Source organism: Cyclopterus lumpus, chromosome 19, assembly GCF_009769545.1.
Source record: "Cyclopterus lumpus isolate fCycLum1 chromosome 19, fCycLum1.pri, whole genome shotgun sequence".
Lineage (NCBI taxonomy): Eukaryota > Metazoa > Chordata > Actinopteri > Perciformes > Cyclopteridae > Cyclopterus > Cyclopterus lumpus.
In genome coordinates, this window is record NC_046984.1 from 3,421,618 (window position 1) to 3,447,626 (window position 26,009).

The 26,009-nt window shown below is 46.1% G+C and overlaps 1 protein-coding gene across 1 annotated transcript in view; it reads left to right on the top strand.

Annotated features, from left to right (window-relative positions):
- Positions 1-21,802, top strand: part of ca10a (carbonic anhydrase Xa) — a 173,890-nt gene extending 152,088 nt beyond the window's left edge. Inside the window, exons 5-9 of the mRNA XM_034559041.1 lie at positions 8,136-8,231; positions 16,757-16,829; positions 19,338-19,492; positions 19,691-19,865; positions 21,724-21,802. Of these exons, the coding sequence (XP_034414932.1) occupies positions 8,136-8,231; positions 16,757-16,829; positions 19,338-19,492; positions 19,691-19,865; positions 21,724-21,746 (522 nt within the window). The 3' untranslated portion in view covers positions 21,747-21,802. The remainder of the gene's footprint in view (positions 1-8,135; positions 8,232-16,756; positions 16,830-19,337; positions 19,493-19,690; positions 19,866-21,723) is intronic.
- Positions 21,803-26,009: the final 4,207 nt, after the last annotated feature.

A 26,009-nucleotide genomic window follows, 5' to 3' on the forward strand; every position in this document is an offset into this window, starting at 1 on the left:
TTCAGCCGGTCGGAGTGATTGTCATAGTATAAAGAAGGTTGTGTCAAGCAGCCACAGGACTTTCACTCAGGAGACCTCTGTTTGTGTCCCGTGTGACCAAAGTTCACGTGGACTTATTTAACACTAGTTCTGTTAAGTAGCTCACGTTCTTAACTAATGCCTTTAGTTCATAACTACATCACATTTCATTTAGCTGACGCTTTTATCCAAAGCGACTTACACTGTAGAACAGCTACAGGGAGCAATTCAGGGTTAAGCGTCTTGCTCAAGGACACATCGACTCGGGCGGGGATTGAACCGCCGATCCTCTGATTGAAAGACGGACCTGCTAACCACTATAAGTACAGCAGTTACGTAACCGGTGTACTTATTTTACATAACAAAACCACCGTCTTTTCCTAAACAAACTAAGTACTTCTGTCAAACCTAGCTTAAAGAGGCTGTACGCACGTAGAGAGACGAACACTTGACGCAGCATCCCTCAAGCGTCCAAAGCTGGCACTCGAGCGTCGAGCCAGAGACCAAGCGATGCTGTGTTGAACCAGAATGACCCTTCACCCGTCACCTGTCAAGAGACACAGCGGTATACAAGTCAAGACAGTGCGGTACAGTCAGTGAAGAACGTGCTAAAATCCTGGATACAGAGTTTCCCATTAGCACCTGAACTCGACGCTCATCTGTGGCTCGATCCGTATCTGGGTACTTCATGTGGATCGGGAGAGCCTAGCGAGGTGTGGACAGCATTTGGGCACAATCCAGATAAATGATCAATAATAATAATAATGCATTTAATTTATATAGCGCTTTTCATAATACTCAAAGACACTTCACATAATTAAAACATCCTAAAAGCTACAAATAAATAAATAAGAATAGCTAAAATACAGGTAAAACAAATAAAACAAATAAATAGGGACTTTGAGTCGCTCGGACCCTGATAAGAAAACAAAAACAAAAAAACAAACAATCACACATTAAAAGCAGTTCTGAACAGGTGGGTTTTGATTTGCGATTTGAATAAAGAAAGATCAGTGCAGTCTCGGATGAGTTTGGGGAGAGAGTTCCAGAGGGAGGGGGCAGATATGGAGACGGCTCTGTCACCCCACGTCCGGTGCTTGGTCCTGTGTGGGATGGACAGGAGATCATCAGAGGAGCGGAGCCGACGGGATGGAGTGTGGTGGTGGAGCAGGTCGGTGAGGTAGGAGGGGGCCTGATGGAGTGTGGTGGTGGAGCAGGTCGGTGAGGTAGGAGGGGGCCTGATGGAGTGTGGTGGTGGAGCAGGTCGGTGAGGTAGGAGGGGGCCTGATTATGGAGGGCTTTGTGAGTGAAGAGAAGGATTTTGTATTGGACCCGTTGTGGGACGGGGAGCCAGTGAAGGCTCTGGAGAACAGGGGTGATGTGATCACGGGAACGGGAGTGGGTGAGCAGGCGAGCAGCAGAGTTCTGGATGTATTGGAGTTTGTTTAGGATTTTGGAAGATGTGCCATAAAGAATACTATTGCAATACTCAATTCTGGAGGTGATGAAGGCGTTGGATTAAAGTTTCAGCAGCAGATGAGGAAAGTGATGAGCGGAGACGGGCAATGTTTCTTAGGTGGAAGAAGGAGGTTCTGGACGTGTGTTCTCCTTCATCTTCCCTCCACATGGGTGTTCCTCTCCCGAGGAGAGCAAAGGGAAGAGATGAGGACACCCGGGATGAGGCCCAGCTGTCCTGTACAGTTGCTGCTGCTGAAAACCCAACGTCTGCTCATGTTGCTCTAAAGGAAAAAGCTTTTAAATACCAAATTGAATTATTTATTGCAAAGAATTTGTGTGTCCTTTGACCGCAAAATACATATCGGATCACTGTCCAATCAGGCCACGTCGTTTTGAAAGTGTCGACACACACATTGGGACAGTGGAAAGACGCGTGTAAAAAATAAGCTGCTGATGTGATGTGTGCTGGCTGGCCAGTACCTGGGGGTTAATTTATGCTGTGTGTGTGTGTGTGTGTGTATGTGCGTGTGTGTGCGTGTGTGTGTGTGTGTGTGTGTGTGTGTGTTCGCTCTGGAGCGTCTTCACAGTCTAATCTGAAAATGAAACACCTTGGTCTTTTAATAAGTGCTAAAATATTGCACATGGTATTCCTTCACCTCCTCCAAGTAGTTTTTTTTACACACTCCCTAAATCCATTCAAAAGCCAAGTGCCAAGATTCCTAGCTTTTAGGACTCATTCCTGAACCACTGTCTGTAGACCACGATTGAGAAAAGAAGAAAGCTATTATAAAACTGCCATACCATCATAGACTTTCTATTCTCTCAGTTTCATTCACTTTCCACCGTCATCCTCTCAAACTATGCAGTCCAGGAAATGATTCAAAAGCAGCTGTTCCCTTAATGACCTTTTATTTACCCATTATCAGCCATTATCCGGATCATCTGATGAAACAGCACGATGATGGACAAAACAAGTGTGATAACAACCCGCTGAATTCAACGGTGAGCCCCTGCAAACCAAAGGAGACGCCACTCGCTGCTAAAGAGAGGATCCAGCTATATTTAATACAAATCATGTTAAGTGTTTGAGAGGGATTCGCCATAGGCAGCTGTTCCAAACATTTTATACTCCCATCAATCAAACCAATCACCTCGTCCTCTTTGAAACACAGTCAGACACGTGGACCATCTGATTGAGCTAATATCACTGCGGCAGTTTAGAGGTCACAGAGCTTTTCGTTAGAGGAGTTTTATCTACACACACACACACATTTTTATTAATCGCTATTTACACCACGTTTCGCCCGCCTTTGCACCGTCGCGGTCCTAATTGTGCTGGATTTTAGATTTAAACTGCAATCGGAAAAACACGCTGAAATAAACATGAATGACGGAAGCCAACTCAATTTGGGATTATGTTCATTCATGATTCTGTGTAGCGTCGGTGTGTATGAACACAGACGGTGGATAGACGATTTCTCGTGCCCCGGCAGTGTTCTGTCAAAGGAAATAGGAGTGCGATCGGTGCGGGTGGCAGCAGGCCTCGTCCGTTTGTTAGTTCTACGGATCCACGCTCCAGTTAACCTGAAGGAGGAGGGGACGGATGGATGGAGAGCGTCATTTCCAGCCCAGCACTCTTAAGCCCAGCGCTCTCTCGCAGTTAGCCGAGCAGCCTCTCTTCCCGCTATCGACTTGCTGTCTTCATATTTCCCTAACCCCGGGGCCAGGCCAGCCGTCATGCCATAAAGAGTCTGTCATGACCCCCCCCTCCCCCGGCCCCTCCAGACACACACACACACACACACACACACCAGAAAGCACCGGCGACCATGTCAGACCCAGTTCGGCCTCGTCTCTAACCCTTTTGTGTGGGTTTTCATTCATTGATGTAAATCCCTGAAGCCTAAAAAGTGGTGGCGGTGCCCAGTGGAGCCGCCATCCCAGTGAGGAGGCATTAGCGTCGCTTTCAATGGGACGTGTTGGCGTGGTGACGTTGCTCTTTCTTGTTTTGGATGCTTTTTCCTCAGACGCAAACATGAACATTCGATTTCTTTTCTTTTGATTCTAACAAAATGGTCCAATGACCATGAACATAGCTGACTCTGTCAGTGTTGATGTCATTTGGTATTTGCATAGTGGTATTCATTTATGTATTCAAATACAAACATTACAATTTTGGTCAAAGTACTTGTGTTTTATTGTCAAAATGATATTTTCCCAAGCCTTTCTGAAAACGCTTTTCTTCTGCCTAATGACGCTGCTACATACAGTATAACTGTATTCATTACTTAACAAATCTCAGTAACATAAACAAACCAACCATCCTTGCACGATTGTATAGAAGTCTATGAGAAAATGACTCAATCTCTAGTTTCAAGTCTTCTTCAATACAGCATGATGTTCATTTAGTAAATTATGGTTCCCAGGGTATGCTTTATGCCCTCGCTACCTTGTGATTGACAGGTCCCTGCCGCTACCAGAGCCATAGAGTAGAATAGAGAGTGCAAATATGGTCGCCTCCGTTTACTGGTTGCAAAAAAAGGCAAGATGATGACGGCTGTAATCGAAGATAGTGATGGCCAAAATGCCGAGCTCGAGGCTTCATAACATCAGTGGGTGACGTTGCGACGACTACGTCCACTTCTTACAGTCTGTGGTTTGAACCCCAATCCTGATTCGTGACACCCTATTATAAAATCCATATCTAAGATAGAATCTGCAATAATATGATGTAATAATGGAGTGCTATGGCTAACTCTTGTAGATGGGTGGAGGTGTGACTGTATTCGGTAGTTCTTGTGTGATAAATGGTGTAGTGCTGCAGGCTCACAGGCCTGGCCAACACGCAGTACCCCGTCTCTCTGGCTCTTTCTTCAACTATGTCTGTGTCTAATTACCACCTCCGTTTCCACTCTGGTTTGCTCTGCATCTTGCTCATTTCTTTTCCGCCGTCTCCATTTGGCAAATGGTCTCACTTTATTATGGCCCACTCTGGCCTTTTATTGCCCACCAGCAGCACACTTTGTGCAATGTGTCATGGAGGGAGCGTGGAGGAGTTCTTTTGGCTGCCTCTGCCGCTTTTACCTAAAAATTTAATCAGATCAACGTAGGGCTCTAATCACTTCCTCCCTCCGCTTGATTGCATTTATAGACGTTCTGTCGCTCTGTGCTCCCCCAATCGAGCTTTTCATAATTACTCTCCTCTTACATTTGTTTATTTATATCCTTCAGTACAGTATGCGTGCGGATGAGAAGTTTATGGACGTGGGGAGAGAGAGCGTAAGAGCCTTTGGGAAAGATCTGAAAATCATAACGGCCTTTTTGTGCTTGAAATAAGTGCTTTGCTGCCTTTTATATTCATAGCAGTCGATTGTGTTTATTGCTATAAAAAAATAGAAGTACCACAGCTTAAAGGCAATACAAGTTTTAAGTTGTTGTATTTGGCTGTAAATTTAGCTGATTAAGGTAATGAGAAGCGGCACAGTTATAATTTTGGGAACCACTATCAGGACTGAGCAACTGTGGTCAGGAACAGACCAAAAGAGGCGCTGTGTGCACACAAGATTCCTGTCTGGAATTAAACAGAACAGGACAGAACCACCTGCTTGTCCTTGATGTTAGACTGTGAAGGCAAGTGTTTTTGTGATCATAATCAGCACTAGCATAAACCATCATCTTTTCTTCTTTTGTGGGAAACTCACAAAACACGCTAATTTGGCTTTTGCCAAATTATTTTGTTTATGAGAACTCTCCCATCACCAATTTCTATTTCCTGCTTTAGTTTGGTCTGGTTTCAATGCAGAGTTTAGACAAATCCAACAAGGAGGCACTACATTACTGCCTATCATTTACGCATTAAAATTAATTCCACTGCTCCTTTATGCAAGACCTGCCCTGTGCAGCACTCAAGCGCTAGGATTGGCGTCCATGCTCGCCGAGGTACAGGTAACTTGATTTGTTCAGGTCCAATGCCCTGACCAATGGGCAATCCCGACCCTAACTACTCAGGGCCAACGTCTAACCATAACCGATTGTCTCAACCAGCTTACGCAGGACGGGTTTTGCCAAGAAGAGCAGTCGGATTCAGAATAATATATTGGTATTGGATTTTATTTAATTAGAATGAATGACTTCCTGTCTCCATAAAGCCGGTAATTCAAAGTTGTGCATGCAGCATGAGGAGGTCGATTATCAGTCGGAACACAATAGAAGGCAAGAGGATACAGGTGAAACAGAGAAATTTACCAGGAACATATGCATTTCATTGGCCAACACAGCATCTTGCTGGATGTCATCCATTGCGTTGCGACAAAAGTTGAGCTTGATTCACTCCCTCAGTAAACATTGTGAACATGAGTTCATGATCTCAATCTTCTTCAGTGCAGCATGATGTTCATCTAGTAAATGATGGTCTCATTTAGAGTAAAATAGGCAATAAAGCTGATGTTTGGGGATGTTTTGGGATGTGGCTACGATTGACAGGTCGCTACCCTTATCAGAGCCGTCTGCGGCGTCTCTACATCACTCCTCCACATTCCACATATGGTCACTTCTGTTCACTGGTTCAGAAAAACAGAGATGGCGACGGCCACAATGCAATTTGACTGGCCATAGTCCCGCCCTCAACACCCAGATCACAGACCAACCAGCATTGTCAATAGAAGACCAATGCCGGCAGCTCTCACTAAAGAAATATTAAAATATTAGTATACTTCAGTAGCACCCTGGCGCTTAGGGTGTAAGGCACTGACTATGAACCACAACTTCCCACTACATGTCACTCCCCATCTCCTTTCAGCTTTTCCACTTATATATTCCACTTAATATAGGCATGAAATACACACAAAAAAATATTCTTGAAAAAATAAATGTCGGGATGGATTCATTTCTGCTTGCTTTGAACTTCCTATTCATGGGCTCTTTGTCAAAAAAAGGTGGGCTCCTCTTTCAGCAGTTTCCACACTTACGAGTTGGAAGTTGAGCCGCACCGCCTGCCCACGTCCAAACATCATTAAAAAAGCAGGAATATTGAACAGCTGGAGTGGATGAAGCATCTGCCTCAGTGAACATTAACCTCATGCTGGGAGATGGTTTAGTGGCTTTCTCACCTGTAAGAAAATGCTGGCTTTGAAACCAATGATGACAGAACCCTCGCCTCTTTAAGACATTTCTGAACGCCACCTCCTTCCATTACATTGAGTGTCTCTGTGAAATCATAGGAGAGATCTGATCCCAAATTGATTTTTACCTTTTAAATCGTCTGACCTGATGTAGCAGGGAGGAAAGATGTTGGTGGATGGGATAAAGATTCACGAGAAGGGCTTTTCAGCTCCCATGTTTCCACTATTTTGTACTGAATGTGGAGATCAACTTTGTGCCTCACTTTTATAATGTTTCAAGGTGCGATGTGTCAGATCTGGCCATTACTGGGTTTATACAATCCAGATTTACAGTAAAGTATTGACCAATAGCAGAGCGAGAATATGCAGAATTTGACCAAACTGCTGAAACTATTTCAATGGCCGAAGAGCAAAACCTCCTCTCTGAAAAATTCAACTTTTTTAGTGAATGCAAAAAGAAACATTTGATGTTTTCTTACAGAATTCTATTTCAATCAGGGAGAGACCAGTTAGATAAAGAAAGGATGCATGTTATTGTTAACAGATGATATGAAATGATGAAGTCTCAGAGTCTTGCAAGTCTTGATTTGCAATTGAGGGCCGACTGCCCCGATCAGCAACGAGATAGACCCCCCCGTGGAGTCCAGACCTGGTGCTGATGAGGCTGATGGAATGATGAGTTGATGAAGCTGATGGATCCGTGAAGACTGGGCGGAGATGGGGAGGTGGAGGGGTGCTTAACAGCAACATGAATGAACTGAAGGTAGAGAGACAGTCATATTTAAATGAGACAGCAGCAAGATGATTGGCTAACCGTGGCATCGTTACCGTGTGCTTATTGGATAGAGGGGATCAGCTGATCTGCGCAGCTGGTGTCATGATTGAATGCACAGAACAATGACAGCAAGTAAACAATGAGTGAGCATGCGTGAAGGATGATTGGCAGACAAGTGAGGAATAAATGCGGGCTGAGAGGTATGGTCTTCCTGTCTGAACTTGCGCTATAGCTCCATTTGTTAAGGATACCCAATGAGTAATAATACAAAATACCCCAAAAAAAGAAAAAACATAAAAGTGCAGTTAGGTGGATTTTCCCCACTTTTCCAGGATCATTTTGCAGATAGGAGGTTTTGCACTTTGGCCATTGATTTATTATTTGTATTAGTTGCAATAGCTAACTGAAGGTCTGTGTCCCGGAGCTGACGAAAGCTCTAACTCCCCCACGAAGTAGTCGTCTGGTGGCACCGAGTACGACAAAAAAGTGTGAGTCGTTTTTGTCGTTTCTGCCACTTTGGATTTAGTCCAATAAACAAAGTATCAAAACGCACACGGAGCTGTACCTTCCACCTGATATTACAAGACAGGACGGTCTAGCTGGTTAGTCTGCTCATTTCAGCAGATATCTCTGCTACAGTATGCATAGACATCTTCGACATGACTTCAAACACTGTCACATCCTATTGGTGAATGTTGGTTTATTTTTAGACTAAAATGATGGCACTTTCAGATTGTGATTTTTTGTCTTTCTCTATGTTCCAGGTTCAACTGATCCACTACAATCATGAGCTGTACACAAATTATACAGAAGCTGCTAAAAGCCCCAATGGATTGGTCGTAGTGTCCATATTCATGAAGGTAAGTCTCCCCATCCATCCATCCATCCATTATCATCCGCTTATCCGGGGTCGGGTCGCGGTGGCAGCAGGTTCAGCAGGCCGACCCAGGCTTCCCTCTCACCCGCAACACTTTCCAGCTCATTCTGGGGGATCCCGAGGCGTTCCAAGGCCAGCCGGGAGATATAATCCCTCCAGCGTGTCCTCGGTCTTCCCCGGGGCCTCCTACCAGTTGGACGTGCCCGGAAAACCTCTAATGGGAGGCGTCCAGGAGGCATCCTGACTAGATGCCCGAACCACCTCAGCTGACTCCTTTCGACGCGAAGGAGCAGCGACTCGACTCCAAGCTCCCCCCTGATGTCCGAGCTCCTTACCCTATCTCTAAGGCTGAGCCCGGCCACCCTACGGAGGAAGCTCATTTCGGCCGCTTGTATCCGAGATCTCGTTCTTTCGGTCACGACCCAGAGTTCGTGACCATAGGTGAGGGTTGGAACGTAGACCGACCAGTAAATGGAGAGCTTTGCCTTCCGGCTCAGCTCCCTCTTCACCAAGACGGACCGGTACAGCGCCTGTTTTACTGCTGCAGCCGCACCGATCCGCCTGTCGATCTCCCGCTCCACCTTACCCTCACTCGTGAACAAGACCCCGAGATACTTGAACTCCTTCGCTTGGGGTAGGCAGTTTGCCCCCACATGGAGGGAGCAATCCGCCGGTTTCCGGCAGAGCACCATGGCCTCAGATTTGGAGGTGCTAACTCTCATCCCTGCCGCTTCGCACTCGGCTGCAAAACGCCCCAGTGAATGCTGGAGGTCACTGTCCGAGGAGGCAAACAGGACCACATCATCCGCAAACAGCAGAGAGGCGATCTAGAGACTCCCAAACCGGATCCTCTCCGCCCCCTGGCTGCGCCTAGATATCCTGTCCGTGAAGGTCACGAACAGGACCGGTGATAAAGGGCAGCCCTGGCGGAGGCCAACACCCACCGGGAACGTGTCTGACTTACTACCGAGGAGACGAACACAGCTCCTACTGCAGGCGTACAGAGACCGGATGGCCCGTGCCAACGGGTCCGGCACCCCATACTCCCGCAGCACCTCCCACAAAAACCCCTGAGGGACCCGGTCGATAGCCTTCTCCAGGTCTACAAAGCACATGTAAACTGGTTGGGCAAACTCCCAGGACCCCTCCAGTAATCGTCTTGACTCTGAGGTTCGACAAGCGGTCGGAGCCTCCTCTCCAGCACCCTGGCATAAGCTTTTCCCGGGAGGCTGAGCAGTGTGATACCACGATAGTTCGAGCACGCTCTCCGGTCCCCCTTCTTGAAGATGGGAACCACCACCCCGGTCTGCCAGTCCATGGGCACTGTTCCCGACCCCCATGCAACACTGAAAAGGCGTGTCAACCAAGACAGCCCAACAATGTCCAGCGCTTTCAGCATCTCAGGGCGGATCTCATCCACCCCTGGCGCCTTGCCAACAAGGAGCTTTTTGACTACCTTAGCGACCTCTGACAGGGATATGGGTGAAACCACCCCAAAGTCTTCCGGCGCTGCCCCCTCTCCGGGGGACATGTTGGCCGGGTTTAGGAGTTCCTCAAAGTGCTCTTTCCACCGCCCGACGATGTCCCCAGTCCGGGTCAGCAGTTCCCCCCCCCCACCCCCTGCTGAGAACAGCCTGGGGTAGACCCTGCTTTCCCTTCCTGAGCCGTCGGATGGTTTGCCAGAACTTCCTTGAGGCCAACCGAAAGTCCTTCTCCATGGCCTCCCCGAACTCCTCCCATGCCCGAGTTTTAGCCTCCGCGACCATCGCCGCTGCAGCCCTTCTGGCCCGCCGGTACCCGTCAGCTGCTTCAGGAGACCCCTGGGCCAGCCAGGCCCGAAAGGCCTCCTTCTTCAGTTTGACGGCTTCCCTCACCCCCGGTGTCCACCACCGGGTTCTCGGGTTGCCGCCACGACAGGCACCGATGACCTTCCGGCCACAGCTCCGAGCAGCCGCGTCCACAATAGAGGCTTTGAACAAGGTCCACTCGGATTCCATGTCCCCAGCCTCCCTCGGGATTTGTGAGAAGTTCTTCCGGAGGTGGGAGTTGAAGACCTCCCGGACAGGATCCTCTGCCAGACGTTCCCAGTTCACCCTCACTACACGTTTGGGCTTGCCAGGTCTTTCTAGCCGAGTCCCCCGCCATCTGATCCAACTCACCACCAGGTGGTGATCAGTTGACAGCTCTGCTCCTCTCTTCACCCGAGTGTCCAAGACATACGGCCGCAGATCAGATGATACGATTACAAAGTCGATCATTGATCTCCGGCCTAAGGTGTTCTGGTACCAGGTACACTTATGAGCCACCTTATGTTCGAACATGGTGTTCGTTATGGACAAACTGTGGCTAGCACAGAAGTCCAACAACAAAACACCATTCGGGTTCAGATCGGGCAAGCCGTTCCTCCCAATCACGCCCCGCCAGGTTTCTCTGTCATTGCCCACGTGAGCGTTGAAGTCTCCCAGGAGAACTATGGAGTCGGCAGGCGGCGCCCTTTCCAGGACCCCTCCCACCGACTCCAAGAAGGCCGGATACTCCGAAATGCTGTTCGGTGCATAAGCCTTACTCCCCGCAACCCGTAGGCGCAGGGAGGCGACCCTCTCGTTCCCCGGGGAAAACTCCAACACAGCGGCGCTCAGCCGGGGGCTTGTGAGTATTCCCACTCCCGCCCGGCGCCTCTCACCCTGGGCAACTCCAAAAAAGGACAAAGCTGATATTGTCTGCATAAACATTTTAGAAGTAAAAAAATAAAATCTATAATAAAATGAAGCAGGGCTCAGGTGGCTGACTCCATGGCGACATCACACTTCAGGTTTACATGACCCAAAGTATAATAGGAAGCCTAGCGACACAAATTCCCTTTCCTGTGGACTGAAAATGATCAGAGTATTTGCTGCCATGAAAAAATGAAAAACAAAAGGCCTTTTTGACAGCAGACATTTTGACTTGTCATAATAGCACTGCTGTTACTAAAACATTAACAATGGCTCTGTCCCTGCTAATCCAGTTATGACGCCTGCTGTGAAAAGGTCCACTGAAGAAGCTAAATAGAAATCAGATGTCATTCACTTTATGTTTACACATGTGTTTTTCTTATTGTGACATGTCAAAATGTCTTTCATGAAAATGTGCATGTTTTACAAACAAGTACAATCACGCGGTTAACGTTGTAGCCGCGTGGTTACGGTTTGCAGTTGATGTTGTAGCATGTACGGGTAATGTTGTGGAACTGTGGCGGTTTAGATTGGAACATGTGGATTAGTTTTGAAACGGTGGAGGTTAGCTTTAGTTTACAAACGTACTTAGTTAGGGTTCATAAAAACATTGCAGTTTGGGTTAAAAAGTATGCTTGTTCAACACTTTCTCACTCCCAACTTGTCAAATACCGTTGCCTGGTCAGTGGGCCCTAGTTTTTAACGATGACGCTCGAGATACCCCTGTAGCATCAGCTTTGGGCTGCGCCTGTGGTTCCACCAGTTACTTGCATAGTGTCTTTTAAAAATGAAGTTCCGTCTTCTCAGGAACGACTCACGTGACAAAATGTCAACATTTACTGTAAGATCCAGTATCTGTTTAATCCAGCTCCTCTGCCTCCTACCCGTAGCTGACTTTCTCGCCATGTCAGTTTCTCTGAGCCTAATAAGAAGGAGGATGGGTTTACAAGCCCGGTGTGTCTCATACAGATGCTAATTAATGCCTCTGCATTGTTATTTGCATCATTATTTTCCTTGGAAGTGAGACTAGTTTGTGTTTGTATCTAGTAGCCACATATTAGTTTAAAAGAGATCTGTCAGAAGGCTAAATTATCCATCAGCATGACTTGGTGCTCCCACCCCTCCACTCTCTTGCTCCCGCTGTGTCTTTCGCAGAAATCTTCTACATTTTTAAGTCAAGAACTCACAAACAATTAGCAAATCCAATTATCCTGCAGGGAGAAACAATGTGCTCCTTGGCTCTCTGTCAGCGGTGGTGGCGGTACTCTCCTGTCTCTTTGTTGTGGTTGAGAGGTTGCCATCTTTAATGAGAGGCTCAGAGATCAGAGAGGCAGCGGACGTCCTCGGCACTGTGAGTACTAAGGCTGAAAAGTTCAGCTGCTAACTGCTAATTAGTCCCCCAATGTCAATGGGACCATCTTTTAGACTAGAAGAGACAGAGGAAACGCTGACCTAGGTCAACCCGTCTTGACTCCACCCTCCAACCAGCAGCAGAGTAGATCAGAGAGGCTGAGCTTTGGAAGTGCAGTGCTGCAGGTGTGCTCGGGATACACGACAGCCTGAGCAAATGTATGGCTCTGAAACCACAGCTCTGTTAAGCTTAGCTGCCAAAGGAAATTAATATATTCTAATGATACTAAATCATCAATTTCTGAGTGCATTTTAAATGTGCCACACATATTACGAACACAATAGAATGAAGTCAGGAGAGTTTTTCAGCAACCATGGTTTCGTAATGTAATTTTCTGACATCAAGGCAAAGGTTTGAAGAGACATCAAACTCATTCAGTTGAATCATTAGTACGAAATATTAGAAATGATTTGAGAAATGTTGTTCAATACAAATCCCAAAAGGTACAATAAAAAAACTCCCAACAACATCGGTGTTCAAACATCTCATCGCTGAGCTTTCTCCTGTTGCGAAATGCTGCTAATGTAAGCTAAAGCTAAACATTAGCTTCAGATTTGTTGCAATCTCATAATACCAGGCGCCATATATCAGTTTATATATCATATCTTAGGCCACATTTACACATAACCGGGTATTTCCAGAAACAAATATTTCTGCCCCTCCGTTTTCAATATGTCGTACACACAAGGTCGTTTTCAAAAAAGTTTTTGTTTATATGAACCCGCATAAATACGCCCCCGGGCGCCATCATAACTATGCCAAACCTATAGTCGGCAGTGTAACGAGAAGGATAAAGACATGCAAACCAATCAGAATTCTCAAAACCAACAACAACTACGAAAAACACGATCAACTTCCTTTTCGTTGGCAGGCAAAGTACCTACGTCTTGGGAGTATAGAAAGCTGAAGAAGGACTGCTGACCTCCGTGCAGTTCTTCGCCTCTGCTCCTCGATGTAAAAAATCAGTTGTGTTTGTAAAACAGGCCAAAAGGGTTTGCATTAACGCACAAATGAGCACTACCTTGACACCATCCATGATCAGTAGCCTAAGTAAACTAACTGTAAACAGGACGCTCACATGACGTGAAGCATTTTTAGTCGCATACTGTGACGTTTGACAACCTAAAACTCCGTTTGACCTAGTTCACACGCAAACACAAAAACAGAGTTTTCAGAAATCTCCACTTTGGCCGGAGTTTTTAGAAACGATCGTTTTCCGTGATAAAACCTCAGTTTTTGTGTAAATGAAAGGCCAAAACGCATGAAAATATATGCGTTTTCCCATCATGTAAACAGGGTCTTAGTCTAGTATTAAGCTTATGGGAGCACAGAAGGCCACTTGGTTAACATTGTGAAATGAATGGTTAGGATTTAGGCAACAAAAGTACTTGTTTGAGATTAAAAAATCATGGTTTAATTATGTAACAAAGTAACATAACATAAGTTCACATAACATTAGTTAACAAAGTAATTAGCGTGAATATATAACAGTTATCCTTACCAGACTTAATTACGTCACAAAAAAATAGCTTTCTAATTATTTATGGTTTGAAGGGATGTACAATGACACCATCTTGGTGACTGGGCTGTTTCTAAAGCTGACCAATTGTCAGACTCTTTGGTAGTAGTCCTGAGCAAAATCCTTTTTTAGAATATAAGCTTTTTTCTCGCTTTTCACGACATTCTCAGATTTCAGGTCCTATTGCTGTGAGTCAGAGTGCCAGCAAGGGCCCACATTCTAGGCGCAGCGTTGTGAGGCACCATTAAAGACAGCAGTAGGTGATTGCATCTTGGTGGGGGCACATTTGAACACAGACGCACAATAGAGGGACACGGCAGGATGGGTTTTGCAGTGAAAGCGAGGGCATTTTCCTCACTTATTCCCTCTTTTGCTCGTCGATTGATGTAACTGCAAGAAATATGTGAATCTTCAAGCTGTTTCTCGTGGTTATCTTGTGTCAGTACTTTTCTCACACCATTTCTGGAATAGAAGAAAAATTAATGACTGAGTCCCCTCTGGTGGCTTTCTAAGAAAATTATGGAAATTAGAGAGACAGAAAGTAGGAAAACTCATGAGCAGCATGAGCGACTGGTAAAGGCATAATGCCTGCCTGAAGAGCACAGGGAACAGGTCAAAGACTAAGTAATTTCAGTTGCAGTGCAGGGAGGGGCGAGATGTGCACATCTCTTTTTAATCACTTCGCCCAAAGACATCTCGACAATTAGAGTTGTGAAGTCCACTGAGCATGAGTGAGAAAAAGATGGAGTGGGGAGGAAGGCAAAGGAGTCAAAGGAAGGGCGCTTCCTTCAGCTATTAGTAGGTATGTCTCGGAATTGGGAGAGAGGTACTGAACAATTAAGTTGGTCAAGCAGAGTAAGAGTGGAGTTATGAATTAAAAGTGTCTACAGCTTTTGGAGGCAGTTAATGGGCTGCAGTTTAAGTATATTTTCACTCAAGTCTCTGTGGTCTATGAAAGAGATCACAGAATCCACAGAATGCTCGCTAGGTTTGGCAAGAAATGTTTGCTATTTTTTACGTAGCCCAGTATCTTGTTGTGTCTAGATGGTATCCCGTGATTTGCCAGAATCCCTAGTTACCCTCTAGCCAGACAACATACCTTTATGTTAGCAATTTGAGGTCAGGCCTAACCTGAACCATCTCGAAGACTTTCAAAAAGTAAGGATTATCATCCAGCCAGACAGCCCAACCCAAATAACCATTCAAGGTCAATGACTAACCATCTCACAAGACTTTCATAAATTGAAGGTTACCATCTAGCCCGACAAACTATCCTAACCATAACCATACTTCGTAATGCCTAATCTCATCTATCTCACGAGAGTTTCACAAATTGAGGGTTACCCTTTCACTCAACAACATATCCTAACCTTAATCATGTTAGGTCATGCCTAACCTTAACCATCTCGAAGACTTTCACAAATCCAAAATTACCATCTAGTACGAGTACCAGAAAGTCTAAGTGAGTCTGATTTTCACACAGGAGAACCTGTGATTAACCTTCCGCACTATTATAACCATGATCTTTTCATAACCATGGCCATGTGTTTTAAGTAAGTCTAACGAGAATTTTACAAATCCAACTTGAATGCAGTTGATTAGCATTTAACTAGACTTACTGTATTCTTCTGGGGGCTGCAAAGTGATTTCTATTATCAATGACAGTCGATGTGTTTCCAGGGCAACTAATGCAAAATCTACACAATAAACAGCTTCCAACCAATCATACCATAGAGTAGTCAGTGCACTATTCTGCCGTTAGGCTCCTTCCATTGTCACTTCCCCCTTTTCACCAATTTGACGCACACTTGCAGTGCTTGCTCTAACAGCTTTACGGTCCTAATACCTGCACTGCTGTTCAAAGAGAAATGTCATCTGAATGCTTACCCGCTGTTCTTTCAAGCGTCCATTGTTGGGATAACTGTCAAATCGTTTTACACCTGGTTAAAAGCATGCAGAAAAGCTATTTGTACATCTGTGAGCCAAATAACAGATTCAGAGTTGAACTTGAATTTTGTTTAGTTATTTATTCTAAGAAAAGAAAATATACCACTCACATGATCTTTTGTTTTGCCACTGAATACAATCTTCATTTCCCTAAATGTGTATTTAAAAAGATTCATTCTTTCCACATTGCCTTAACATGTGTTGACCCAAAGGTCTAGTGGAGGAAAGAGAGATAGTAGCTGGTATTGATACTATGGGCTAGATGGGGAAACACAGGACAAGCTTGGAATGGGGGGCAGCTCAGGTGTGTGTGAAGGAGAGACTCCTACACTCAAGCCGTTAAGAGAAATCTATTTGTAAAAATGTGTGATTTGCAGTATGAAATTGTTTAAAAATGTAAATTCAATAAGAAATTGTTTATTCTTCTGGCGGTAGGAAAGAGGCAACATTTGGCTGAGAGGAGTGGAAGATGACATGTTGCAGGGTCTCTGGCAAGGATCTTGTCACATTGAGCTCTGATAGAATAAAACTTGTTTCCAAGTTAGGACAAGAATACCACGTATTTGCTAATTAAGAAGATGGATTATTTTTTTCTCACGGCAGCAGTGTGTGTCTGTGAGCTGATCTTAATGGTTTCTTGAAAACAGTGGGATCCTTTGTGTTCCAGAAGGCAAAGCAGCAGTGCAAGAAGAGAGTGTAGGAGCATCTGGCTGTGCAAAATACATCAGTGGGTTCAAACATTTCATGGGCATCAAAGGTGATAGATTTAAAATACACTTGCATTATCCTTTAAAGTACTGAGCTGGGTAGATTCAGTTTAGTTTCATTTGAAATGAGCTCATAATTCATGATATGATCAAACCTTTTGTAATATTCAACCTCACCTTTTTATTCCTCTTTTCTATCTTTTGATCCAGATTGCGGAGACATCAAACTCATTCCTGAATCGAATGCTGAACAGAGACACCATCACAAGAATAACATACAAAAGTAAGTAATTAACATCTGTACTCATTCACCTTGAAACCTTCCCTCAGACTCGTCTTCTTTACTGTTGCTGGACGGTTTTTTCGCATGACATGGCAGTGTACGGAGCTAATGGTGACAGATTTACCGCTTGAAATTCCTCAAAATGTTTGAAACATTGGCTCTTATATATTCAAATAGAGGTAAACAAACTAAGCTTCTCATTTCTACCCTAGAGCTGTCCATTTTGTCAGCTAAAACGGCCAATGGAAGATTTATAGGGAGTTGCTAACGTTAGCCTAAACGCTAATAGTAGTATCCAGGACAGGCTCCCATATTGTGGGAAAATACTACAGTGGTTGTAATTGTGAACAGGGATCTTTTCATTTTTATTTTTTTTCACTCAATATTTAACCCAACTCATTAGTGTCGTATAAAACACAACTGTACTTGGAAGTAACACTTTATTATGCCACTACGTAGTAAGCTAGTTAGACGTTCATGCTAATGTCTGTAGCTTACGTTAGAGCAGATGAATACACTGTTTGAATTATTACTGCAACCCAAACTCTCTATAAGCATACCTTTTATTTATGCACATATTTGTACCTTTATTTGTATGCATCAAGCAGACTTCTTCAACGTGTGGAAAATTCAAAAGCTAATAACTAAGCCAGCCGTGCCTCGTTAAAGTTACAATTGGACAATAGCTGTTGGGAGAGAGGAGGGTTAGCCAACGGTCAACTTTTCAACCATTGAGTTGTGTATTTCCTAATAGGTTACTTTGTTGTTCCCTTATAGCAGGGTTCAAAGTGCTAATTGAAGGGATGAAGCAGGATGGGGACGGTTTGATGGTTGCATGGAAGCTCTTGATAGCTGGAGGAGGCTGTCGGCGAGGCGGCATGTTAGGCAGCGGTCGCCCCTTGTGGCTGGGTGGAGTCTCTGAGGTGCCGGGCGGAGCGGGAGAATATGAGCGAGGGGGGTTCCTTAGGGTCTGGCTGGCGGAACCGGGGAGGAGCATGGATTCTGACAGCTGTCAAAACCCCCTCATATACACTGACTCACACATATGCACACACCACCCACCCCCTCATGCTTATGAGGCATTAGGCATATCCCTCGTCCAGTGCTGCTGCCAAATTTTTATTTTAAAATGGTATTTCTTTTGATCACATATGTACACAAAGGCTTACACAAAGGCACGTACATACCATCCAAAGATAATTATATATTTCAACCACATGATCAAACATCAGCAACAGAGCTCCTCTTCTCTTTGCATGGAGGATCAGAGAAGATACTTTTTTGTCTATGGGGATTTTCTCAAATTAAGCCTTTTGAGTTTGTTTTTATTTTTTGTATTATTAAATTTTTTTATTAATACTGTTCACAAGGGGCAGTATTTAACAGTGAGGCAAAGCACAGCTGAATTAAAGCCGCAGTGGTCCACCACAGTGACCTCATTATAATAGACAGTCCATTTGTCAACAGAGGCCCAACAGATGACAAGTTATTGAGAGCGTGTTACTGGAGTGTGAAGAGGGAGAGGGAGTCTGTCTAATTAGCGTCCTGACATTGGAGACAGTTTGGATGAAAAAGGTTTTGTGCTGCAACACCAACAGCCTGTCATTCACGGAACACTAAATGATATGTGAAATAGGAGAGTTATGAAAGACGAGCTTGATGAGTACTGGAGGGGTTGACTTTATGAGGAAATTATGGGAAAATGTACAAAAGAATATATTAAAGGTATACACGTAGCAAGAATAGAAAAAAAACGCTAACCACTTAAAGCGGCTTCAATTTCCATTTAAAAAACAACATATCAAATGACGATGGTAAAACAATGTGACAGGGGTGGGGGGGTTTCAGCTCATTGATTTTCTGTGCGGCCCATGACTGCACTTGTATTTCCCTCAGGAGTTGGTGGAGACCAAAACTGAGCTAAAAAGAGAGTAAATGTTGGTCAGAAACTGCAAAACGTCTAAATGCCAGATGTATTCGCCAACAATTAAATCAATACATTCACCAGTGCTTGCTGTATTGACCCGGAGAGCTGAGTTCTCTTGCTCGCCGCAGAGCTGTACAGGCAGTGCATGAAAACCAGGATGCATTGGCATCGGTCCAACATTACTTCAATGCGCTGCCCCCTAGGTATCTTCACGGCTAAGCTTAAACTCCTCTGCTCCGATCTCTCTCTCTCTCTCTCTCTCTCTCTCTCTCTCTCTCTCTCTCTCTCTTTCTCTCTCTCTCTCTCTCTCTCTCTCTCTCTCGCTCGCTCTCTCTCTCTCTGACTCTCTCTCTCTCTCTACCGCACAGAGCAAGCGCCAAAATCCAGGTCTGAAAAATGAATCCATCGTGGAAGTGCCTCATGCAGTTACCTCAAATGGCCACCTGAGGCTGGATCCAAAAGCAGTCCTAAATCTGTTAACAATCTGTTGTTGTTGTTTGTGTGCAACTTACAACGTTGGTACAAACCGAAACAACAATACAGAGTTCATTCAGGGCCGTCTTGTTCTTTGTTTCCTGCAGATGACGCGTATCTACTGACCACCCTGAACATAGAGGAGATCTACCCGGAGACGAGTAGTTTCATCACGTATGATGGATCCATGACCATCCCTCCGTGCTTTGAGACCGCCACATGGATCCTGATGAACAAGCCGGTGTACCTCACACGCATGCAGGTGAGCCTCCGCCGCAACACGACACACAGGGATTGTCCGTCTCTTCCCAGAATTCTCTCTCTTACTATTGTTCTGTGAAACATGTCACGCCAGCACTGAGGCTTTTACTCCAACACTCTTCTTTATCCTACTGGAAACTAGTGCAGTGGATCAAAATGCTTGCCCTCCTCCGCCCCCCATCTCTTGTCTTCATCTCAGATGCACTCCTTGCGGCTGCTGAGCCAGAACCAGCCGTCTCAGATCTTCCTGAGCATGAGCGACAACGTTCGCCCGGTCCAGCCGCTGAACAACCGCTGCATCCGCACCAACATCAACTTCAGCGTGCAGGGCAAAGACTGCCCCAACAACCGGGTTCAGAAGCTCCAATACCGAGGTAGAGACGAGACCTCTTGTCATTTCTGTTGTTGTGCATTTGATATGTATGTGTAACGTGTCCTCAATGTCCGCCCAGTACACACATTCGGTCCTTTCAAAATGCTTCCCTCCTCACAGGAAAGTACTTAGTTAGGTTTAGGAAAAGATTGTCGTTTGGGTTAAAATCACTACGGAAAGGCTAAAGTACATGAGGTACGTGACAAATACATCAACAGCGTTTTTTTTCCGCATCACATCGGGATGAACACCGAGTTCTCCTGGCTGAAAGATTGCTGTTTGTTGGAACTATCCACCTCCCCTTCCTCCTGCCCTCTGTGGGCTTTTGAGCTCGTTCTACTTCCTGCAGTTCCTACTTCATGATTACGTGCATGACGTATAAAAATGTGGGATATATCCGCGATATTTTAAAGGGGCCCCAATGGGAAATGAAACGTGTTGTCAGTAGTCGTGGAGAGTAGTAATGAGAACTTTAGTTTGAGTAGCACTTTACATCGCATCTGAGGAATAAAGTCACAACAACAGGGCAATGCTGAGGTGTTACCATGGTAATTACAAGGTAATGTTTTGGTAATAACGTACATTGTCCCCCCAATGCCCCCCCCTTATTAGCTTGCTACTGTTGAGTTGCAATGTACAGGTCAACCAAAGTCTGCTCGACTGTGATTGGTCAATACTACTCTGACTACAAACTAAACCGTGATGCTTTAAAGTCTTGCCCCTTGCCGACTCCAGCAGATGTATTGCTTGACCTGCGCTCACTGTTGTCACCAATTAAAGGAATATCCAATTGAAGTGCAGAGCTGACACTCAGCTGACGATTGACGTCGTGTCAACTGCAGATTGATGTGCTAAAAAGAAGGAGGGACAGGAAACAGAGTCAGGTGGCCGGACCGCCAGAACACCTGTTTGGCCCCGACAGACCGATCTGGCTGAAAACTGTCTTGTCACAGCTCACTGCAACCTGGGAGGTGTTGCCACAGTCTGTCATCTCTCCTCCTCTGTTTCAGCCAATACATATCTGGGCAGCTGCCGCACAGAATGCTGAATATCACCCCCCCTGAAGCGTGAATAGGCTACAGGCGAGTGGTAGCCCGAGTCCCATGTTGTGTTACTTATTTATTTATCTTGCCCCGAGACGTCCCGTTGCCGTGGCCCGAACACACACGCCATGATTGCCTTTCTGTCTGCATCCCTCCCTCATTCTCCCCTGTGTCCCCTGCTCTATTAACCCCCCCTCCCCCCTCCCCCCCTTCAAAGAGTGACATTCTTATTCCGCTCAGTGATCGCGGGGTAGATGTCAATCCTCCCCGCCTGCCTACGACATAACCAGGGAACCGCAGAGCAAACCCCCCCCGACCCCCCTCCCCAAAAAAAGCAGACATGCTTATTTAATTGATCGGAGAATTAAAGACCTTCAAGAGGAAGTTGGGAGGGGGGAGGGGGGGCTCATTAAAGGGGGAAATACATCTCTTTGGTGATTTGTATGAGGTCAACCTTTGGAGCAAAGACAAAAAGCCGCTACTTTCCTCTCCAGAGGTGATCTGAAGGGAAGCTAATCATGCTGTGTGTGTGTGTGTGTGTGTGTGTTTTCTCTTTAATTTTCAGCTGATGAAAGGAAATGTGATTATGACAATACTCCAATAAATCTGGTCTTTCACATAACAGCGAGACACCTTTTTTTAATTTAAGAAAATAATCATTTTTGATCATATTACACTGATTACTTGTGTTCTTGGCGCATGCTGGCTTTGGGTATAGTTTTAAAGATGAAATATGGTGTGTGGAGGGGGGTGGGGGGGGATCGTGCTGCGTATATGAATCAGTATTCTCACTCCTGTCCTTCTCCTCTCTTCCAGTGAACGAGTGGTTGCTAAAGTAGCCTCCCTTGGATGAGCATGGAGACGGCTGACGGAAAGACGAAGAGAGCGATGGAGGCGATGTGGGAGGAGGAGGTGGAGGAGGGAGCGAGATGGGAAGTGGGGCTCGAGGCTGCATCTCATCCCAGATTACTTCATGGCATTGTATAAAGACGAACAACACCGGACATTGTACCAGTTAAGGAACTTTGTATCGCGAGCGGAGAGACTCTTCTTTTCATACATTGAGAACAGTTTGAACCCCTTCGACCTAGCACACGCCAACAAGCCCTTTTACCCCCCCCCCCCCCCCCCCCCCCACACACACACACACACACACACTAGTACAAATATATCTATACCGACATTTTGATACCAAAACTTTTTTGGGAGAAAACCAAAAGAAACACTTGGAAACATAGTAAAAAAAAAAATATATATATATAAAAATAAAAAAACAGGGAAGCATTTATTTGATAGCCTCCTAACCAATAGGGCGACGTTGGGACTTTAAAGCCTTTGTACATAAAAGATGTTGCTGACTGTGGGGAAAACCCAAGGACTAAAGTCCCGGCCCCCGTCCTCCCGGTCGAGACGAAGTGGTCGACGCGGTCCCACGCAGACATTTCATTACCCACAAGGCATGCTATCAGCAAAACTGACAGAGAGGGAACACGGCCTTACTGTACCTCGTCATTTTTCCAAAAAAACAGTCATGTCACAGGAGACGAGCAAATACTTACGGGCTTTCCCACGGCCTCGGAACAACCAGTGTCTTGGCCTCGTTTGTACATATTATAATGATCAATACTGCAGAAAAATGAATATGTAAAGAAAAGTCATGAATTAACATTCAAAAGATATATTAAGAGGATTTTAAAAAACAACAAAAAAAAACAACAACAACAACACACAAATAAAGAAAAAAAAACAAGTTGAGAATTTTTAAAAAAGCTTGGCGCACTTTGAAGTCCGGAGCGGTTCTCAAGTCTCAGCTGATGCCTTTTTTCTGTTTTATTGTTTACAATGGTCATACACTGTGTTTGAGTAATGTTATCAGCCCAATAAATGTGTCTGGAAAGTTCCCTTTGGCAAAAACGCTTCACTATATGAGGATTGTACCTGTGCCTGTTTTGTACTGTTCCATATTAAATGTGTTGGATCTCAGAGCCCCCCCCCCCCCCCCCCCCCCCCACCCTCAGAGGCACGCCGGCGTCTCCCTGACAGACTCTGAATGAAATGGCACGGGAGGAGGCGACAACGGTACCGTCCGGGCCGTCTTTCCATTGTTTGCCGGATACGGGCGGAGCTTATCAGCCGCGGCGCAGGAAAGCTCCGTCGGGGGCGACGTGACTTTGAAACTGCGCCACAGCGGTCGGCCGAGGAACCCGCCGCCCTGCGCTGATGATGGCGCGCGTCGAACAATACGGCTGCAATCCACCGCCGGCTGCCTCACCATGTTGTTTATTACTTCCCAGGGAGCTGGAGGAAAAGAATTAAGATGGGACCCAACTGGTTGACATGGGGGGTTATCGGAGGTCTCAACATGATGTAGATGCTGGATAGATAACCCCGGGAGCCTGTCCTGGTGGTGGAGCTAAATGATGTCCATACCAACCTCAAGCACATCCTGAAGGTTTTGGGGGGAACCAGAACCCTGGTCTGAGTGATAATCCTGAAGGTTTTCGGGGGAACCAGAACCCTGGTCTGAGTCATGATCCTGAAGGTTTTCGGGGGAACCAGAACCCTGGTCTGAGTCATGATCCTGAAGGTTTTCGGGGGAATCAGAACCCTGGTCTGAGTCATAATCCTGAAGGTTTTCGGGGGAACCAGAACCCTGGTCTGAGTCATAATCCTGAAGGTTTTCGGGGGAACCAGAACCCTGGTCTGAGTCATAATCCTGAAGGTGTTGGGGTGAACCAGAACCCTGGTCTGAGTCATAATCCTGAAGGTTTTGGGGGTAACCAGAACCCTGGTCTGAGTCATAATCCTGAAGGTTTTGGGTGGAACCAGAACCCTGGTCTGAGTCATAATCCTGAAGGTTTTGGGGGTAACCAGAACCCTGGTCTGAGTCATAATCCTGAAGGTGTTGGGTTGAACCAGAACCCTGGTCTGAGTCATAATCCTGAAGGTTTTGGGGTGAACCAGAGCCCTGGTCTGAGTCATAATCCTGAAGGTTTTGGGTTGAACCAGAACCCTGGTCTGAGTCATAATCCTGAAGGTGTTGGGTTGAACCAGAACCCTGGTCTGACTCATAATCCTGAAGGTGTTTGGGTGAACCAGAGCCCTGGTCTGAGTCATAATCCTGAAGGTGTTGGGGTGAACCAGAGCCCTGGTCTGAGTCATAATCCTGAAAGTGTTGGGGGGAACCAGAGCCCTGGTCTGAGTCATAATCCTGAAGGTGTTGGGGTGAACCAGAGCCCTGGTCTGAGTCATAATCCTGAAGGTGTTGGGGTGAACCAGAGCCCTGGTTTGAGTCATAATCCTGAAGGTTTTGGGGGGAACCAGAGCCCTGGTCTGAGTCATAATCCTGAAGGTTTTGGGTTGAACCAGAACCCTGGTCTGAGTCATAATCCTGAAAGTGTTGGGGGGAACCAGAGCCCTGGTCTGAGTCATAATCCTGAAGGTGTTGGGGGGAACCAGAGCCCTGGTCTGAGTCATAATCCTGAAGGTGTTGGTGGGAACCAGAGCCCTGGTCTGAGTCATAATCCTGAAGGTGTTGGGTTGAACCAGAACCCTGGTCTGAGTCATAATCCTGAAGGTTTTGGGGTGAACCAGAGCCCTGGTCTGAGTCATAATCCTGAAGGTTTTGGGTTGAACCAGAACCCTGGTCTGAGTTATAATCCTGAAGGTTTAGGGTTGAACCAGAGCCCTGGTCTGAGTCATAATCCTGAAGGTGTTGGGGTGAACCAGAGCCCTGGTCTGAGTCATAATCCTGAAGGTTTTGGGGGGAACCAGAGCCCTGGTCTGAGTCATAATCCTGAAGGTTTTGGGTTGAACCAGAACCCTGGTCTGAGTCATAATCCTGAAAGTGTTGGGGGGAACCAGAGCCCTGGTCTGAGTCATAATCCTGAAGGTGTTGGGGTGAACCAGAGTCCTGGTTTGAGTCATAATCCTGAAGGTTTTGGGTTGAACCAGAGCCCTGGTCTGAGTCATAATCCTGAAGGTGTTGGGGTGAACCAGAACCCTGGTCTGAGTCATAATCCTGAAGGTGTTGGGGTGAACCAGAACCCTGGTCTGAGTCATAATCCTGAAGGTGTTGGGGTTAACCAGAGCCCTGGTCTGAGTCATAATCCTGAAGGTGTTGGGGTTAACCAGAGCCCTGGTCTGAGTCATAATCCTGAAGGTGTTGGGGTTAACCAGAGCCCTGGTCTGAGTCATAATGCTGAAGGTGTTGGGGGGAACCAGAGCCCTGGTCTGAGTCATAATCCTGAAGGTGTTGGGGGGAACCAGAGCCCTGGTCTGAGTCATAATCCTGAAGGTGTTGGGGGGAACCAGAGCCCTGGTCTGAGTCATAATCCTGAAGGTGTTGGGTTGAACCAGAGCCCTGGTCTGAATCATAATCCTGAAGGTGTTGGCCATACAACTGTATGAAGGCGCAGCCAAACAAACTAGTGTAGTTTTTTCTTCCATTATCAGGTTGTTGTTTTTTCTTCCCTCGTTTTAGGGCAGCTGATTTAATGCCGTGTGGCGTGAGGCGCGTTCCACTAAGCGGCGGCTCAGTGATGAGAGCTTGCTGCTTTGTCGAGGAGGCGGAGGCCTGCCGCCCGTCACCTGCAGCTCACTGCTCCTCACAATATCTCAAACTAATCCACTCCGAGGCTGAGGCCCACAAACACAGCTGTGGGCCTCAGCCTCCTGTCACTTGCTTTTAACTCGGGCTTCTCCGTCCTGGGACCTCTCTCTCTCTCTGTCTCTCTGTCTCTCTCTCGCTCTGTCTCTCTGTCTCTCTGTCTCTCTCTCTCTCTCTCTCTCTCTCTCTCTCTGTCTCTCTGTCTCTGTCTCTCTCTCGCTCTCCCTCTCTCTCTCTCTCTGTCTCTCTGTCTCTCTGTCTCTCTCTCGCTCTCCCTCTCTCTCTCTCCCTCTCTCTCTCTCTCTGTCTCTCTCTCGCTCTGTCTCTCTGTCCCTCTGTCACTCTCTGACTCTCTCTCTCGCTCTGTCTCTCTCCATGTCTCTCTCTCTCTCTCTCTCTCTCTCTCTGTCTCTCTGTCCCTCTGTCACTCTCTTTCTCTCTCTCTCCCTCTCTCGCTCTCTCTCTGTCTCTCTGTCTCTCTCTCTCTCGCTCT